Raw genomic sequence first — 18145 nt, forward strand, 5'->3', positions numbered from 1 at the left:
TCATTGAGAGTGCTAATGTGAAGATAGATGAATAATTTAGAGGAAATTCAAGATCAATAGATTCTAAACTGACAGTTGAGATGATCATAAATGAACCAATATAGAGTGCATTAGTACAAAATGTGGATCCAGTCACACTGGCATCATCAGATAATTCCATAGTGACTGAAGAACAACAACAAGTGAACACACCCAGGTATGTAAGACTGAATCACTCTGAAAGTCAGATAATTGTGAATAAGTATCAAGGTGTAATGACAAGAAGAAGACTGGCAAATAAAGAAGTATGTTTAATTTCTCAAATTGAACTAGCATTTGTTATTGAAGCATGTGAAGATAAATTTTGGATTAAAGCTAGGGAAGATGAACTAGAACAAATTGAAAAGAACAATCATGGACATTAGTTCCCCAGTCTAAAGACAAAAATGTAATTGTAACTAAATGGGTATTTAGAAATAAATTTAATGAAGATGGTAAGGTGATTAGGAACAAAGCAATATTAGTGTGTAAAGGATATTCACAGAAAGAAGGAATTGATTATAATGAAACCTTTGCACCGGTAGCTAGAATTGAGGCACTCAGGTTATTTCTTGCATTTGCAGCACATAAGAGCTATAAAGTATATCAAATGGATGCAAAATATCCATTTCTGAATGGTGATCTTGAAGAGTAAGTTTACATTGAACAACCCAATGGATTTTTATTAACAAATAATGAAGATATGGTTTGCAAATTAAGGAAAGCTTTGTATGGATTGAAGCAAGCTCCTAGAGCTTGGTATGCTAGATTAGACAAATATCTTTTGAAGCTTGGTTACACTAAAGGTAATGCTGACAACAACTTATATTTCAAAGTGACTAATGATGGCATCTTGGTTATTGAAGTTTTTGTTGATGATATCATTTTTGGAGGAGAAGATGGATTGTGTAAAGATTTTGCTAATAAGATGCAGGAAGAATTTGAAATGTCTATGATTGGGGAGATCAAATTCTTTTTAGGATTGTAGAATTCATAGACTGATAAAGGTATATTCATATGTCAAACAAAGTACTTGAAGGAACTACTGAATAAATTTGGTATGGAAAACTCTAAACCGGTAAGTACTCCTATGACTACAATTGATAAATTGACATTGAAGGATGATTCAACTCCCATTAATCCGACAAGATACAAATATATGATTGGAGGTTTACTTTATTTGACACAAATAAGACCTGATATAATGATTGTAGTATGTATTGTTTCAAGATTCCATAGTAATCCTAAAGAAAATCATGAATCAGCAGTGAAAATGATTTTTTCGATATCTACAAGGCACAACAAATCTTGGTTTATGGTATCCTAAAGATGAAATTTTTTATTTATGTGCATACACTGATGCGAATTGGGTAGGAGATGTAGATGACAGAAAGAGCACCACTAGCGGAGCAATCTTTCTTGGTACCAGATTGATTTCATGGTTGAGCAAGAAACAGAGTTGTACATCATTATCAACAACAGAATCAGAATATGTTGCAACAACAACTAATTGTACTCAAGTATTATGGATTAAGCAAATGTTGAAGGACAAAGGTAAAATGCAAAGAACCTATAATCATTTATTGTGATAATTGAGCAACAATTGATATATCAAAGAATCCAGTATTTCACTCTAAGACTAAACATGTTTCTATCAAATATAATTTTCTGAAAGAGAATGTTGAAGCAAAAGAAGTAACATTAGTTTATGTGAATACAAAAGAGCAGATTGCAGATATCTTTATTAAGCCTTTACCTAAGGAAACTTTTGAATATCTTAGAGAGCATCTTGGGGCAATACCTTCACCAATAGAGACTTAGACAGTTGAAGATTGACATCAAACCGATATAAATTAACAAAGAAACCTTTTTTTGGCTTTGATGGAGGAGAGCTACTTCTCAGGGGGAGTAGTTGGTTATAACAATTGGTTATTGTAATTGGTTATATGAGTTGGTTGTATGTTCTAGTAATTGTACTACTTTGGCATTTGATGTGAAAGGGGGAGAGATGTCTATGGAAAAAAATTGTATTTAGGAAACATTATCCTAGGGGGAGAGATTATTCATTGGGGGAGAGATATATACTCTCTACATTTTGGTTTTGATTTCTGGTATTGATCTATTGTAGAGATTGTTAGTTTTTGGCATTCTTTTTTTGGCACTTAGATGTTTTTCCATCTTGTGTTGCCATCAATGCCAAAGGGGGAAATTGTTGGTATTATGGATGTGTTGCATTAGTTTTATCATTGATGTAAACACTTATCCTTCTAGAGATCTTTGGTTATGTTGAACCGACACATTATGTTCACTAGCAAGTTCAGTGACTTATGCATAGTCACCAGTATATTGTTCACTGACATTGAGGATGACTTGTTATCATCTGGAGATCACTTGGTTATGTCGAAGACATGGTTTGAATACTTGATTTTGGTATTTTGGTTATTTGTCTAATCGGTTTGACATATTTGTTGTTACTGACAAATTGGTCTAGGTTATGGACCGGTATGCATTATCTATTCCAGATCAGCACGACATGTTATGGAGATGATTTATTGATTGGATATTGTTGTAAATGTATTGAGACGACATGATGCATCACATCTTGACTTATTTGTAATTGATTTAATTGTAATATTCTTAGTGAGATGACCTACACATTTGGTCTTAGGTTTTGGTATATATGTAAGATCTCAATTGATGAGATAGATGTAGTAGAAGAGGAGAGAATGTAACCGTACATGATATATGGTATTATAACATGGTATGTACGAATATTGAAGATCATATGAGCAGACCATAGAGAAGGTTCAAGGAAGGTTTGAAGGTGATTATCAGAGCTAAACTGGTACTGAATCCAACATTGGAGATGCTACATTGAACAATACATTATCATTGGATTTAACCATCCAATTGTAGTCAGTGTGACTCATATTTTGTGATTGAGCAGTGAGCTCTAGGCGGCTAGCCTTTCTGCATGTGCAGACCCTATTTGTATACACATACTGTTTGCAGTAGTATCATCTGATTGTGGGTAATGTTTCCCACTGTGGTTTTTCCCCTTATAGGATTTCTACGTACAAATCTTTGTGTTATGTGTTGTGGATGTTGTTTCTCTTTCTGGTTCATGCATTAAATTTCATCGGTATTGATTAACTATTAATTTGTTAACCGGTATAATGTATCAAGTTTGATTAAGTTATATTTGGGTTGAAATTCATAGTCAACTGATTCACCCTGCCCCCCCCTCTTAGTTGCCTCCTGGGTCCTAACAAGGCTTCTATGTGATGTAGTACCTATGAGTGCAGGTCATTTTTTGTTAGGGATACCATGGCAATATGAGAGGCATCCCCTCCATGATGGAAGACAAAATACATATCAGATTGAGAAGGATGGGATTTCTTTTACATTGACTTCTGATGCTTTACAAAAAGGATTAGAAAATCTGGTTTGATGGCAACACACATAAGAACACAAGAAGCAAAAGTTAGTGTTAGAAACCAAGGATTATTCTAAACAGACATATCAAGAGAGATATTAAGCATGAAATAAAAAGAATACAAACATAAAATAAATAAACTATGCTCCTCCAAATGCTAACCAAGATACTCATAGTTTCTCCTCCCTTGTTCATCTCCTCTCCAAGTTCCACATGAGTGTAGCTCTCAGCTTTTAGCACTAGCAATGGATGCCTATATGGAGATTCAAGATGGTTGAATATGATAAACAAATTCTATGCAAGTGTAGATAGTGATGCTATGAAAAAGCTCCATGCTAATACCAGTATAACAACAAAACTCTAAGACTTCCTTCTTTGCTTGAGGTGAAGGGTTCTATTTATAGAAGAAATGGGGAAATGACAGGTTAAGATTGAGAAATCTTAACAAGGGTTAGGATTGAAAGATATTCAATCCATGTGAGACTTTCAACCCAATCCCATGTTGACAAGTGTCACCATGAGGAGGCTTGAGAGGAGAGATAAGGAGCATTAAATTCTTGAGGGGACATGATGGTTACCCTAGGGGGTTGGGTTAGGGTTAGGTTAATGGATATTCCTTTTATCCAAGGGATAAATGAATGTGCAAGGGTTAAATGGCTACCTTAGTCAAAGAAATAAATGCTTTGAAGAGACCCATGAGTCAAAAGGATGGTTAAGTTAGAGGAAAGTCTCTAACCAAAGGTAAAAGGTGAGTTAAGCATAAATGGTTATGTAAGAGCCTTTAATGGTTTGGAAGACTTTAGAGGTTAACCATTTGAAGACATAAAACCTTTAATGGTTTGGAAGACTTTAGAGGTTAACCATTTGAAGACATAAAACCTTTAATGGTTATTGAAGACTTTGGAGGTTTTTGAGAAGTGACTTCTTTTTATTTAGGAATGTGACAATGATTAGGATATGATTAGGCTAATTAGAAGGAGTTAGAAGAATCTAGAAGGGATTTAGGCATGGAAGTGGATTTTGTAGAAGAATGCAAGTGGGAGGAATTTTGGGATTTTCAATTAAAATAAAATCATTTATTTCAATTAAATGATGTAATTTGCATTTGGATAGATATTTAAATAAATATTAATTTATTTAAATGTGAATGTGAATTTTGGATTTTATTTAAATAAATCTTAATTTATTTATATGAGAAAAAGGAAGATAAAACATTAAATGCTTGAGGGAAACCATTAAAGGCTTAGAGGGAAACCATTAAAGGCTTAAGAAGACTCTAGAAAGAAGTCATTAAGTTTGAAGACTTTAAGGAAAATCATTAAATGCTTAAGAAGACTCTAGAAGGAAGCCATTGAGTTTGAAGACTTTAAGAGAAACCATTAAAGGCTTAAGAAGACTCTAGAAGGAAGCCATTAAGTTTGAAGACTTTAAGGGAAGCCATTAAAGGTTTGAAGTGGGTGAGGATAATTAAGATTGTTATTTAAAATAGTTGTGCAACTTGCATTTGTAGGAAAAATGTTAATTTATTTAAATGTGAGAGATGAGATTTTGGGGGATTCAAATAAATATAAATATTAATTTATTTAAATGCGAGAGAAGATTTAATTAAACAAATATGATTTATTTATTTAATTAATGGTCTAAATTTGGTTAAGTGAATTAAATCAAATAAATTGAATAATTTATTTAATTAATAGAAGAAGAGGGTTAAGATGAATTAATTAAATATTAATTATTAATTGATGGTTAAATAATCAAATAAATACTAAATATTCATTTAATTAAGTGGACAGATTTATGTGACTACATTTGCCCCTCTTTGAGACTGTGCGGTTTTATCGCGTCGTTTCAAAGAAAGAAAAATAGGTTTGAAGAAATATGCCCCATAAATGTTAATTTAGTGGGTGGTATGTCCCCTCGAGAGATGGGCCAATTTTTTTTGAAAAATCGAGCGATCTCTCAAAAAAGAATGAGAAGTGGAGGGGAGGTAGAATAGAAGAAATTAACAATAACGGTGAAAGAATGGAAGAAAAGAGAGTGAATATAGAGAAACGGCAAGCCAGTGAGTATCTGCAGGTTATGCAGGAGATACGGTGCAAATGTGGTGTTGTGCTTTTGATTGAGGCTATATAATTGATCAAAATGGTTGGACAATCTGGTGCAATTGTTTAAATTGCCCCAGTCGAGTCAAAGCGTGATAGTTGATGTCATTTATTCGCTTGGATAGGATAAAGTCTGAGTAAGTGAATCAAAGTGACCTGTTGAGACTTAGACAATTGATGTAATTGCCCGATGAAGTCAAGGTATATGACGCAAAATACTCCTTGAGACTTAGACAATTGATGTAATTGTCCATTGGATTGTGTTTGATTGGTTGATCAATTGGTAGTGTTTACGTTGTAGGTTGGTTGTGGTGAATCATAGCAACCCCGTTGAGACTAGGTCATTATGAGAAATGCTTGTTGTAGTCTAGGTGTGCCATGATTGATTACCTGTTGAGACCCGAAGATACTTGATCAGAGTATCTGTTGATAGTCTAGGTGTGCGTGAGTCGATTTACCTGTGTGGTTAGAGTAACTTGCTTGATTGGGTTGATGGGAAATGATGTAGGGTATGCAATGTTGATTATCGAGATGGGGAGGGTGAGGGGGGTTCAATGTTAGATAGAAGAAATGGAGGACCTATGACTCATTCCTATGGAAGAAGAGGAAAATAGAGTATTCATTGTCATTACTATGTATGCATGATATGCATCTATTATGAATGTATGGATGGATGGAATGCAAAGGAATGCAATATATACAAATGAGATGGAATGACGATCCATAGTGCTTTTATTTTTCATCATTGAGCATGGTAGTATCAATCTTGAACGAGGCAGTAGGAACCATGTTTGGAACATTGTACCTATAAGCAAGTAATATAGATAAAGAATATGGACTATCCATAATGGTTCATGCTCATATGGTGGAGGTATACTAAAAGCAAATAAAAAAAAAAAAAAAAAATAATGAAGCCAAATGTCCCTTTTCTTAATAATCAATGGCTGCTTATTTTAAGTTCCTCCTCTTTTTACAGCCTATTTTCAAAAGATTTGAAGTTTTCCTTTACTTTCACTAAGAATAAAATAGGCTTAGTCACATCTTATGATATTAAGAAACCTTTTTTCAGAATTGCATGTATACTTTCATTGCAGTTTATAAATCCTAGATTTGAAACCCCTAACCAAAACTTCAGAATAAATTGACCCTTTCTAGTCCATATGCACAAGGAGAACTGATGACCAGATTATTTCATACTTGACCAGGATTTAGTTTTACAATATACATAAGGAGAACTAAATCCTGCATAAGATGGCCAAAAATTTCTACTCTTGCTGCGGCTTACTCTCCCCTTCAGCTCCAAAATTTTTTGAACAAGAAGCCACTATGACTGATTTTAAGAATTTTATAGAAAAATTCAATTATATAAGTCAAATTCATGGTCTAATTCCAGTTTTAGAAGAGCTTTTGAAGATTGGGGTAAGTTATCTACACATTTATTATATTGTTGGAAATATAATCTTTATTACAGAATTTCTGCAATTCTAAATTTAGAATATCTTTTGCCTTACGAAAATTGTAGTCATCTACACTTTGATTCCTTAAAAGTACAATAAGAAGTTATATGATATAATATAAAAGATTAAATAAATAGATAATTTAAATCTATTTGCTAATAAAAATTCTTTTAACTAATCATTATGTAATATTTTAAGTTATAAAGATAATATTATAGTAAAATAACATATATGCATGTGAGTGTTAAATAATTGATTTTAAATTATATTATTTAAATCTAATTTTATGTACATAAGTTATATATTATATTAATTACGTAAATAATATTATATAATTAATAAAATATTTTAAAAATTATAAGATAATTTAGATATTCAACAATAAAATAAATATAAATAAATAAATTTTAGCTAAGACTTCTATAATCCATTCAAAATCTATTAGATGAATTCTATACTATTATTTCTAAAAGCTTTACTACTTAAGATTGAGGTTGAATAAGGGTTATAGAAAAAGTGATGAGTTAGAGTTAAATTATGATTGCAATTTAAATAGGGTTAGGTAAGGGTTCAAATAAGGTTTGGGTTCGGGTTTATTAGGGTTACCGTTCAAATTCAATTACCCAGAAACTTCAATATTTTTATACATCTATCCTCTGCCATCCCTATTGTACGGATCATCCATGTACCCACGCACACCTCCGGAAACAGTTCCACCTTTTCTCCTGCCATCATGGAAAGGAAAAGAGGAGGCTGCGGGGCATGTTTTTTTTTAAATAATTTTTTGAAAATCAAAAGCCCCACCTTAGTATAGTTAAAATTAAAATAATATAATATAATAATTATAATTAATAATATATTGAACAAAATTTTTAATCAAGACAATCTAAATATCAATAAAAATTTTACCCTTAAAATTACTTTTTACTTACAAATTTTTATATTTTGAAGAGAAATACTAATATTACTCACACCATAATGTTATTATCATTTATTATATTATATTATTTTAATTTTAACTATACTAAGGTGGACTTTCGCTTTTAAAAAAATTATTAAAAAAAACATGCCTCCGCAGCCTCCTCTTTTCCTATCCACGATGGCAGAAGAAAAGGTGGAACAGCAAGGGAGAAAACCGCAAGGCAAACACGACATGGCAAACGGTAAAATGTTACTGTTTTCGGAGGTGGGAGTAGTTACACGGATCCGTATCCGTAGACCAGGTATGGCAGAGGATAGATACCTAAGGTAGGGGCCATTTTGCTCCCGGGATAGCCCGTGCCTAAAGTTTGCCTTTCCCACCTGTTGAGGAAAGCTACATTTTTTGACTTGCCAAACTTCCGTCCTCTTTCCACCTTTGGTCCACATTACAATCGATGGAAAATGAACCACTTTATAGATATTTTCAGGTCTACCACATACACATTTTCTTCCTTATCTCTGAGTCATATACAGCACAGAACACAGTCGTACAATTGAAAGGATAGGAGGAAATTATCACCTAGATATATTGCGCTTGCGTTTTTCACTTGCCAAACTTCCGTTCTCTTTCCACCATGATGGAACCAGCTGGGGTGAACTTCTATCTTTGACAATTCATGGAAAATGAGCCATCGGTTGTTATAAAAATTTGAGCTGGACTGCAATTCTCTCTTTGTCCCATATTCACAACCAATGAAAAATGAACCTGGGATTATGTTAATGTGAATGGTAGTAATAATAAAGTTGAGCTGGGATGCAATTTTATCTTTGCCCCACATTGACAATTCATGGAAAATGAGCCATGGCCTCCTATAAATACCAGATCTGAAAGAGGGGAATGCCAAAGAGAAAAGCCCTTCTTATTCAATGATATAAGCCAGATTGAGGGTCTAATTCCGGTTTTAGAGGAGCTATTGAAGATCGCGGTAAATTATCAACACATATGTTTAATATTGTTAGAAATAAAATCTTGTACTATAGGAATTTAGATGCAATTCTACTTTTTTTATTATCTTTTCCCTAACAACAATTTTAGAATTTTAATTGTACTGTAGGAATAAATATGGTTTTGTCTTATACAGTCGGGAGAGAGGAGTGATGGAGGATCTAATACAGCGGCAGCTTCTTATATCCATGATGCCCAAAGAATCCTGGAGATGCTAGATACACGCATTGGCAAGCGTCCTGTAACGGTAAAATTTCAATTTCAGAACTATATAGTTAGCTGGTGATAATACTCCTCTCTGATTTGCTCCTAGCCAGTTATAAATGGTTGGATGGCTGTAACTCTAAACATTTGAAAGATAAATTCTTTTGCTTGTCATATCTAATATATTCTTGGATAATTTCTGTACAGAAAAATCCTACGGATAGCGTAATTGAAGAGATTGAAAAAGTTTGTATAGAAGTGCTCAAAGGCTCGGAGAAAATTCCTAAAGTAGGAATGGCACTTTGTATGTTGGGATCTGTATTGGAGAGATTTAGTAAGATGTCTGACAACAAGAGTGAGTACCTTGTAGTTTTGAAAAGGATGCTTAATCTTGGGAAGCAAATTCTGCAGTTGAATGAGCAAATTCCAGAGCAGAAGCAGAAACTAATTGAGGGAATTCAGTGCATTGTTGAAGGAAGTATCATGTGCATCTCCCAACTTGCAAGAGCCAACATTTTCAGGTCAGTTCAACAATTTGATGTATACAACTTTTGTTGCTGCAAGTAATATTTTAAACGATCTTTTAAGAAAAAAATACTTTTAAGCAAATTAAAACTTCAAAATTCTGATTGTTAATTTTTTTTCCTTTTTTTCCTCGGGATGATGTTGGATTGATTTTTCTTCATAATGCTAAGAGTTTGTAAGTGTAGTTCCTAGAACCATACTAGATAAGAGTTTGTGAATATAGTTCTCACAAATTTGAGCGAGCTAGATGATAGAACTATCCATTTTGAGTTGAAATTAGATATCATTGCTATTTGTTACATTCAAGTACTTATTGATTTATAGATCATTTGTAGATCATTATTTCTTGCCAATGTATTCCTCTGAGAACCACTTCTACCTGTTCCCCTCCATTCCTCATTGCTTGTTTTTTCTTTTAACAGAAAAAAATAACTGCTTCATTAATGCTGCCATCATTTTCTTTAGGTTTATTCTTTCTGATGAGGATTTCTTCTATTCCTAGTTTTCCATGATGGTTTATATGTAAAATCCTCCTTTGTGGCACACCCCTTTACCCTTGTAACAAGGACATCATAATTTGGATTTTGATCACTCTTCTCACAAATCTGAAATTCATAGTCAAAAGGGTAATGGAGCTTTTCTACAACTCTTTCAAATTCATCTATGCAGAACCCCTTAAACGTTTTGTTATTGTTTGTAATGTTTATAAATTCAGGGAACACAAGATTTTTTTTTAAAAACTTCAATCGCCAAATGTTTATCTGATCTGCAGTCTGTCTGTACAGATAGTGATCCCTAGAACGGAGATCCCCAAAACCTTGTTTTGCCGGCTCTGCCCTCTAGAAAATCGTGTGTTCTCTGTTTTGCTAGCCTTGCCCTCTGGAGATTCGTGCATTCTCTGGTATTGATATTTGCGAATTGCCTCTGCAACCACCTGCAGTCCCAATCATCGAGCGCCAAAAAAACTTTGCATAAATATTGTGGGTAAAAAATGTTAATTGGTTTACACAGCAAAACGAAAAAATCTTGAAATAAAAGTAAATTGTGATTGGCTGTCTAAAATTGGTTTAAAAAAATGTTTAATGCAGATCTCTCCCCTATAGTTCCTTGGCAGGAACTAATAATTTTATTAGTAGGAAAAAAAAAAACCTTTTTCTATCATTTTCTTTTCCAAGGCAGAGATGGTCATCTTTTCTACTCTGTTTTTTAAAACTAATATGAATTTATCAAATATGAGCCCTCCCAAAGATCTCAATTTCTGTTGTAGCTTTACTCCCTACAAGTGCAACATCATTTTGGACCACCTCTAATGACGGTTTACATTCCTTTTCATTGCAATCTTTGAACTTTTCTATTATCTCACTATTATTATCAATATTTTACTCTTCTTCAAAGTAAAATTCCTCAACATCTTCATCCCACTCATCCATCTCCTCTAGCTGAAATGCTTTTCCAATCGCATTTAAGCATTGATAATTCTATTAACTCATCATGAGAGTTAGTTTTTCCCTATTCTAGCAGTTCTATTCCTTGACTAATCTTAGATTTTATGGTTTTCCTCTTTGAAAACTACTCTTGCTGACAAGGGAGTATTTATTGTGACCATTTTTTCAACTTCTCACTCCTTCATTGCCTCTTACATTTTTTTTCCTTACTTTCTTATTATTGCTTGACTCATAGTACATCAATATCCACCATAACTTCTTCAACTAAAATTCTAATTTTTATAGCTTCCTTTTCTAGTCTTCTACTTTCTTGTACTCTTCCTTTGTCTTTTTTGTTATTTCAACTTGATTGTTCTCTTTTTCACATCCTAATACGAACTCTTTTGCATCAAGAACCATAACCACTATTGCCCTCTAAACTCTTGGGAATTCTTATTATGAACTATCTACTCCCTATACCTAATATCTAATTGATACAAACAATGTTTGCTGATACAAGTTAGACTATAATCTAATTGTTAATGAATTCAAATACAACCTACAAATGAAAAAGAATCAATAACTACTTATGCAAATATTAATTTTATTGTCTAATCTATACTCTATAATTTACAATGATTCTGATGTAGAATAATATATTATTACAATAAAAAAATAAATATATAACATTTATAATAATCCTTCAAACAAATATAAAATAAAAAAAAGTCATAAAACATATATAAAAATATATTTTAAATTTATTTATTTTAATTATGTCTCTAATCTATCCTCTCTCCCTCCGAAACTAAACAATGTATTTATATGTACTAAAGGCGCTTCCCCTAAATTCTCCTTGCTAATTCCCCTAATTCAATGGCAAGCTCATTTTTCTATCATCATTTGAATAGTTTTATTTGAACTGCTGCATGTGTAACTAATTAAATCCAAAAAGTTTGAGTTGAAAGGTAAAGAAGTGGATTGGTGCAATACAATAAAAATGGATAAATTGAGATATAAGATTTCAACAGCCAGAGGCAAAAATTTAGAGTTCGTGTAAAGGTGTTTCACAATCAATTTGGGTTTTAGTTATAAGTGGCCTAAATAATAGAAGTCTTGTTTTTCTCTCTGGAATCATTATATGTCTCTGCGTTGAGGAACTATTCAATCAACATATTTAATGGAAATCCAATGTCTGGATTGTGTGACGGTTTCTTACCGCTACAGTGAATGCCGATACTTTAAAGGCTTTTCAACTCAAAGTAGACCACTTGTATGATGACATCCAATTATCGACTACAATTGCAATAGGGGAAAGAGTAACTGACATTGGGGACAGAGTGCCCAAGATTGCTTCACAATCTCGGAAAATCTATGCATACCAACCCAGAGGTAGGATATTTTTCAACTTCAATGATATTTTCTTAATATGTTTTGTGTTTGCCACAGACTTTGACTGAGTTTTTCCGTAAACTTTACAGTTGGAATTGAGAGGGCACAGGAAAGAGTAATTCAGCTTCTTGATTTGAATGCACAAGTCCCAATACCAATTGTTGTGGTTGTCTATGGTTTCGGTGGGATTGGGAAGACCACACTCGCTGATGCCGTTTATGCCTACCTCAACCTCCAATCTTATAAGTATTGCAGAATTCATATGAATCAAGATTGTACCTACAATGATCTGAAGGGCCTCCAGCAACAGATTTTGTATGGATTGTTCCAAGAGAACTTGCAATTGAATAACTGTGACGAAGGCCAGGGAATTTTGCATTCATTTTGCACAAAGAATTCAAATCAACCTTTATTTCTATACATTGACAACGGTCTCAAAAGTACAGATCTCGAGCAACTTCTACCTAAAGGCTTGGGCAATTGCCTTCCACCGAAGAGTAGAATACTTGTCACTACTCGAAATCTCCATGAGACAGACATATTTGTCGGCAGGGATATTCAACGCCGACAATATGATGTGAATCCTCTTCCAGAGACGGAGGCTAGAAAACTTTTGTTGGACAAAGTTTCAGACTACAATGATGAAAATAATATAGCCAACCTCCTTAAGCTGTGTGGTGGTGTTCCGCTTCTACTAGAATTAGCTGGTTCACAATTGGCTATAAACAGGGGAAATACGAAGAATATAGTGTTAGAGATGCTTAAAGAAGGAGACAAGGTCAAGGAGAGAGATATAAGTGACCGCATGGTTGGTTTAGTGTATGATAGACTCTTGGAACCAGTTCAACAGGCCTTTTTAGATATCGCATCCTTCTTTTATAAATATTGGAGTAGTGAGTATGTGGCCTACATAGTTGGAGAGGATGAATTCAGAGGTCTAGAAGCTGCGTCATTCGTCAAGACAGATGAATACGGTAGTGTGATTGTTCATGACATAGTTCGAGCAAGAGGAAAAAAGTTGTCAGAGCAAGAGGGAAACATAATCACAGACCCTGAGACTTTATTGGAGTGTTTGAAAAATGAAGAGGTATGCCATACTTACAACTGCTTGTCATTAATAATATGAAAATACACTGGTTATTCACAATCATAATGATGTTTATGGTTTATTTTTGTGCAGAAACTCAAAAAATTAAAAGGCATTTATTTTGGTGAAGAACGTGAACATCCAATCGAAATTAATTGCCATCATCTTAATTGTATGAGCAATTCGTTAAGAGTGTTATATTATAATCAATCACAAATAATATTCAGGGACAAATGTCATAAACCATTTGAACAACTCAGATGCCTTTGGATTAGTGGTGATGTTCCTGATTTACCAATGGAGTTTGAGAAACTTGAGCATCTCGCCTGCTACAATGGCCCATTGACGCAAGGCATGCGTTTGTATGAGGTAAGATCTGTCTTCTCCAGAGCATATTTATCGTTTCAATTAGATTTCGTTATTTTATATAAGATAATAACACTTGACAACCTTTTTCATAATTATTGTGCAAATATGTATTTCGCACATTGAGGATTATTCCGAGAAGAGAGTTGAATATTCTAAAATTCCTCCCAAAGTCACTCCAGCTTCTTCGCTTGTAACATTAGGCTCAGATGGTTTCAAAAATATGCAAAAATTGCCAGATGGAGTGGAAAAGCTAACAAAGTTAGAAGTCTTGAGATTATGGGATTGGCATCAATTAAAGGAACTTCCTTCCAAATTGGGAGATCTCAGCAATCTAAATTGGTTGACACTATATCAGTGCAATGAATTGAAAGAGTTGCCTTCAAACTTTGGGCAACTTAGCAATTTGAAAACTTTGCGAATACAATTTTGTTCTGCATTAAGTGCATTACCTTCAAACTTTGGCCAGCTCAAAAATTTAGAAGAGTTAGACTTGTTCGACTGTTCTGGGTTAAAAGAGTTGCCTGCAGACTTTGGTCAGCTCAAAAATTTGAAAAAGTTATATTTGGCAGTTTGCTCTGGGTTAGAAAAATGGCCAGTAAGCTTTGGGGATCTAACAGAGATGAAGGAGATAAATTTGACAGACTGTTCCTCAAAATTAAAAGATTCTTTGCCCGATAACTTTAAAGGAAATAATTGTTTAGTATTGAGATTATGAAGAAGAGTTATAAAATAAAATTGAGAACGGACTTCAAAGAATGTAATTAAATCATTCAAACTTTGAGAGGGCTTTCCATTATTTATAATATTTTTTTATATAAGGTTTGTGATTCTCAATGGTTTTCCATTTTATTTAAGTTAAATTAATTTTCAATTGTATTTAATTAATTTATTTTTTAAATAAATTTAATATATCGATAACAAATATAATATATTAGTCTTTATTGATTTTTTAATATATAAGAGAGACATCTTATTAATTCTTATAATATCTTTAATAATTTTGATTTATATTATAATTAAGTAAATAAAATAATTCTTTAAGCAAATAGAATTAAATTAGTTTTAAAATAATTTCAAAGTAAAGTAAAATAAATATCAATAAAAATGACACTTCAATAAATAATGTAAATAAAATAAAATAATTCTCAATGTTTTTTAAATAGATGTATTTAAGATGTGTATATTAATTTATATAACTGTATTGATTTAATTGATATTATACTTAATATGATATAATTTATTTTTATATCTAACTTATAAGAGATATATAAAAGAGATCTCACATCTTTAACTTTCAAAAATTAAAAATGTTCCATCAAACTTTTTGATCTCCAACTAAAATTAGCTAGCTACAATATCAATCACTAAAACATTAAACTATAAGAAACCATAACAAATTGTCACTCTAGTTAAAAATTCAATTAAAAACTTTCAAGAAGGGTGTCCCTTTCTCTATTCACTTGCCAGCCATGGATCTAATACCAACCATCGAAAATAAGATAGAAATAAACAATAAAAGTGTGTTGAAAACTTAATGCATCCAAGTTTGTTAACCATGATAAGTCAAATGCAAATAACCAAAAAAGAGATGCAACCATAACATGAGATATATGTGGAGAAATCCTTGCAAGAAAAAACTCCACACCCAAAGAGATCTAAGTTGTTTTAATCTATCAACAGTGAGTTACATCAAAACATATATCTCTCTAAATTATTGAAACACTTTTTCTCTATTACAACCAACAAAATAACCTATGAACCTCCTACTCGAAGCTCTAATTTATACAAATAACAAAGAAAAACATGGGATGGTTTTGATTAACCATTTAAAAACCCAAAGGACTTATGGCATCCAAATTGGTTGGACTAAGTCCCAACACTCACCTTGGTATAACATGCCTTTGATTAGCATATGTCAAAAGATAAAGGACCAAAAAGTAGCCACAAATATTTTTGGTCCATTCAGGTGATAATTTGAGTGCATCATAACATGCCCACATTATGGCTTCATAGAGATGAGCCTAGGATGATCATTATTGTTGAAAATGAGGTGAAGAAAGCTTGCAATACAAACTAAGATGTATGTTCAACTTCAAATCTAAAATTAATTTTACCAAATTTGAAACATAAGTGTGATTGCACTATTCAACATAAATGAAAAATCAACAAACCAATAAGATGTCAAATTTAAGTGGAGAAACCCTTTCCAAAAAGAACATCACTAGAGAAAGAGGGAAGTATATTATTAATATTCAAAAGATAGATAATGATAATAATACATTGCACTTCACTTCCCCAACCCAACCTAGTAGCATTTCGATACCTGCAAATAACTCACATGAAACTACTATGGCATGGCTCCAATTTATAGAAAACTGAGAGAGAGAAAACCACAGTTGTTTCTCAAAATAATAAGCAAGAAACCACTTGTGAAAGCCCATGCTTCAAAAATTAGAAATCCATGAGACAAAATTAAATATTACTTTCCCTCAAATGGCTCCAACATGGGTGCCTAAACCATAGCCACTTTAGCTTCTTTAATGTTCCATATATCCCTGATGATTCTTTGGATCACCCCACACTTATGTTTCACCTTTAAATCTTGGGTACCCAAAGAAAAACTCTTTATATCCCAATGTGTATGCTTAAGAGAGGAAATTTTTTTCATCTTGACTTATTGTTATCACTATTATATGTTCACCTCTTGAAAATGTAATTATAATTTTTCATAAAGTACAAATATTTAATATTTTTATCTCATGTCTTAGGGAACATGGAGACATATGAATGGCATATGATTTTTAAGGTTAATTTCATCTTATCCTAAGAAATATCAAGCTACAATGTGCTTTCATTTTTTATCATAAAGTCAAATTTTTAAAGATAATAAGCTCATTTGATCTTGACTCATACCTCTACAACCCTCAACCATGAGACATAAAAAGAATGCATGCATTTTTAGATTGATCAAGCCACCATAGAAAGTTGGCCTCGATATCTATAAGGTTGAGGAGGTAGGTTTGTATAGTTTCTAGTGTAAGAATTTTAAAAAAATTAATAATTATTTTGATTCAATACTCTTTAATTTTTAGAAATTAAAAATCCTTCAGCAATTCATGGAAACCCTAGTGTATAATATGGATAACCAAACCCTCGGCAAACTCCTCCATCAATTCCTTTACATCCTCTTGAGATGCAAGAAAACCTAATAGGCAAAGTTAAATATAATAAAAGAGAACTCCTAACACTGATCAATACGTTAATAAATCTAAGTGGCACTAGAATCCATCATTCACAACTTGCCACTTCTTTTGAACATATCTATAGACACCTAAAATTGTCCTTTAATAAAATAAATATTTATTATTTATTTAATTATTTTATCATAATTTCATTTATTAATTAAATAAATATTTTCATTTATTTACTTAACTCACCAAGCCTCTTCTTTCTAATTTAAATAATTATTTATTATTTATTTAATCTCACCCTCTTCTCCTAAAATAAATAAATACTTATTTATTTAATTTAATCTGGCCCTTTCCTCTATTAATTAAATAAATACTTTTAATTAATTAATTAATTCACTTACATTTTTCCTATTTAATCCTAGCCCTCCAACTTGTTCACATGCATCACAACCTAAAGTCGTACGCATGCATGACAAGCGTCAACCACATCTTTATTCACTTTATGTTTTCTCCAAAGTCAAATCACCTCTTAATCCCCTCCATTCATCTCTTCCTACCCTTCAATCCTATTGAGTCTCTTTCACCTATGTGATCCTAGCTATTCACCTTTTTGACCTCTTAATCTAATCCTTTCATTCTTATGATGATCTCAATAAAAGAGGCTTCCTCCTCTCATTTTCTATAACACACATCTTGAGCATACCTACATTCTCTCAAAATTATTTTAGCTACTAATTGCTTTCTAATGCATCAGTAAGAAAAGGAAAGCATGTCTATCATAACCATGTTCATATAGATCAAGTCATCATGGAAGTGGTAATGAAGAAGTGGATGATGAACATAACCTGATGGAAATTGAGGCTTTAATGGCAAAGAAACTTCCTAGAGGCACTAGTAAGTACAAAATAAGAATGCTACTTGCATTTGCAACATTCAAAGGATTCAAGGTATACCAAATGGATTTCAAGTCTGCATTTTTTAATGGAATTCTAGATGAAGAGGTTTACATTGAA

The 18145-nt window shown here is 32.5% G+C and overlaps 1 protein-coding gene across 1 annotated transcript; it reads left to right on the forward strand.

Annotated features, from left to right (window-relative positions):
• Positions 1 to 8578: 8578 nt before the first annotated feature.
• On the forward strand, positions 8579 to 14047 carry LOC131070352 (uncharacterized). The gene is made up of 6 exons (XM_059211318.1): positions 8579 to 8920; positions 9077 to 9187; positions 9352 to 9665; positions 12321 to 12485; positions 12575 to 13572; positions 13666 to 14047. Exons 1-4 carry the CDS (start codon positions 8783 to 8785, stop codon positions 12370 to 12372), a joined length of 615 nt encoding a protein of 204 aa, XP_059067301.1. The 5' UTR covers positions 8579 to 8782; the 3' UTR covers positions 12373 to 12485; positions 12575 to 13572; positions 13666 to 14047.
• Positions 14048 to 18145: the final 4098 nt, after the last annotated feature.

The sequence above is a fragment of the Cryptomeria japonica genome, chromosome 9, assembly GCF_030272615.1.
Source record: "Cryptomeria japonica chromosome 9, Sugi_1.0, whole genome shotgun sequence".
Classification (NCBI taxonomy): Eukaryota; Viridiplantae; Streptophyta; class Pinopsida; order Cupressales; family Cupressaceae; genus Cryptomeria; species Cryptomeria japonica.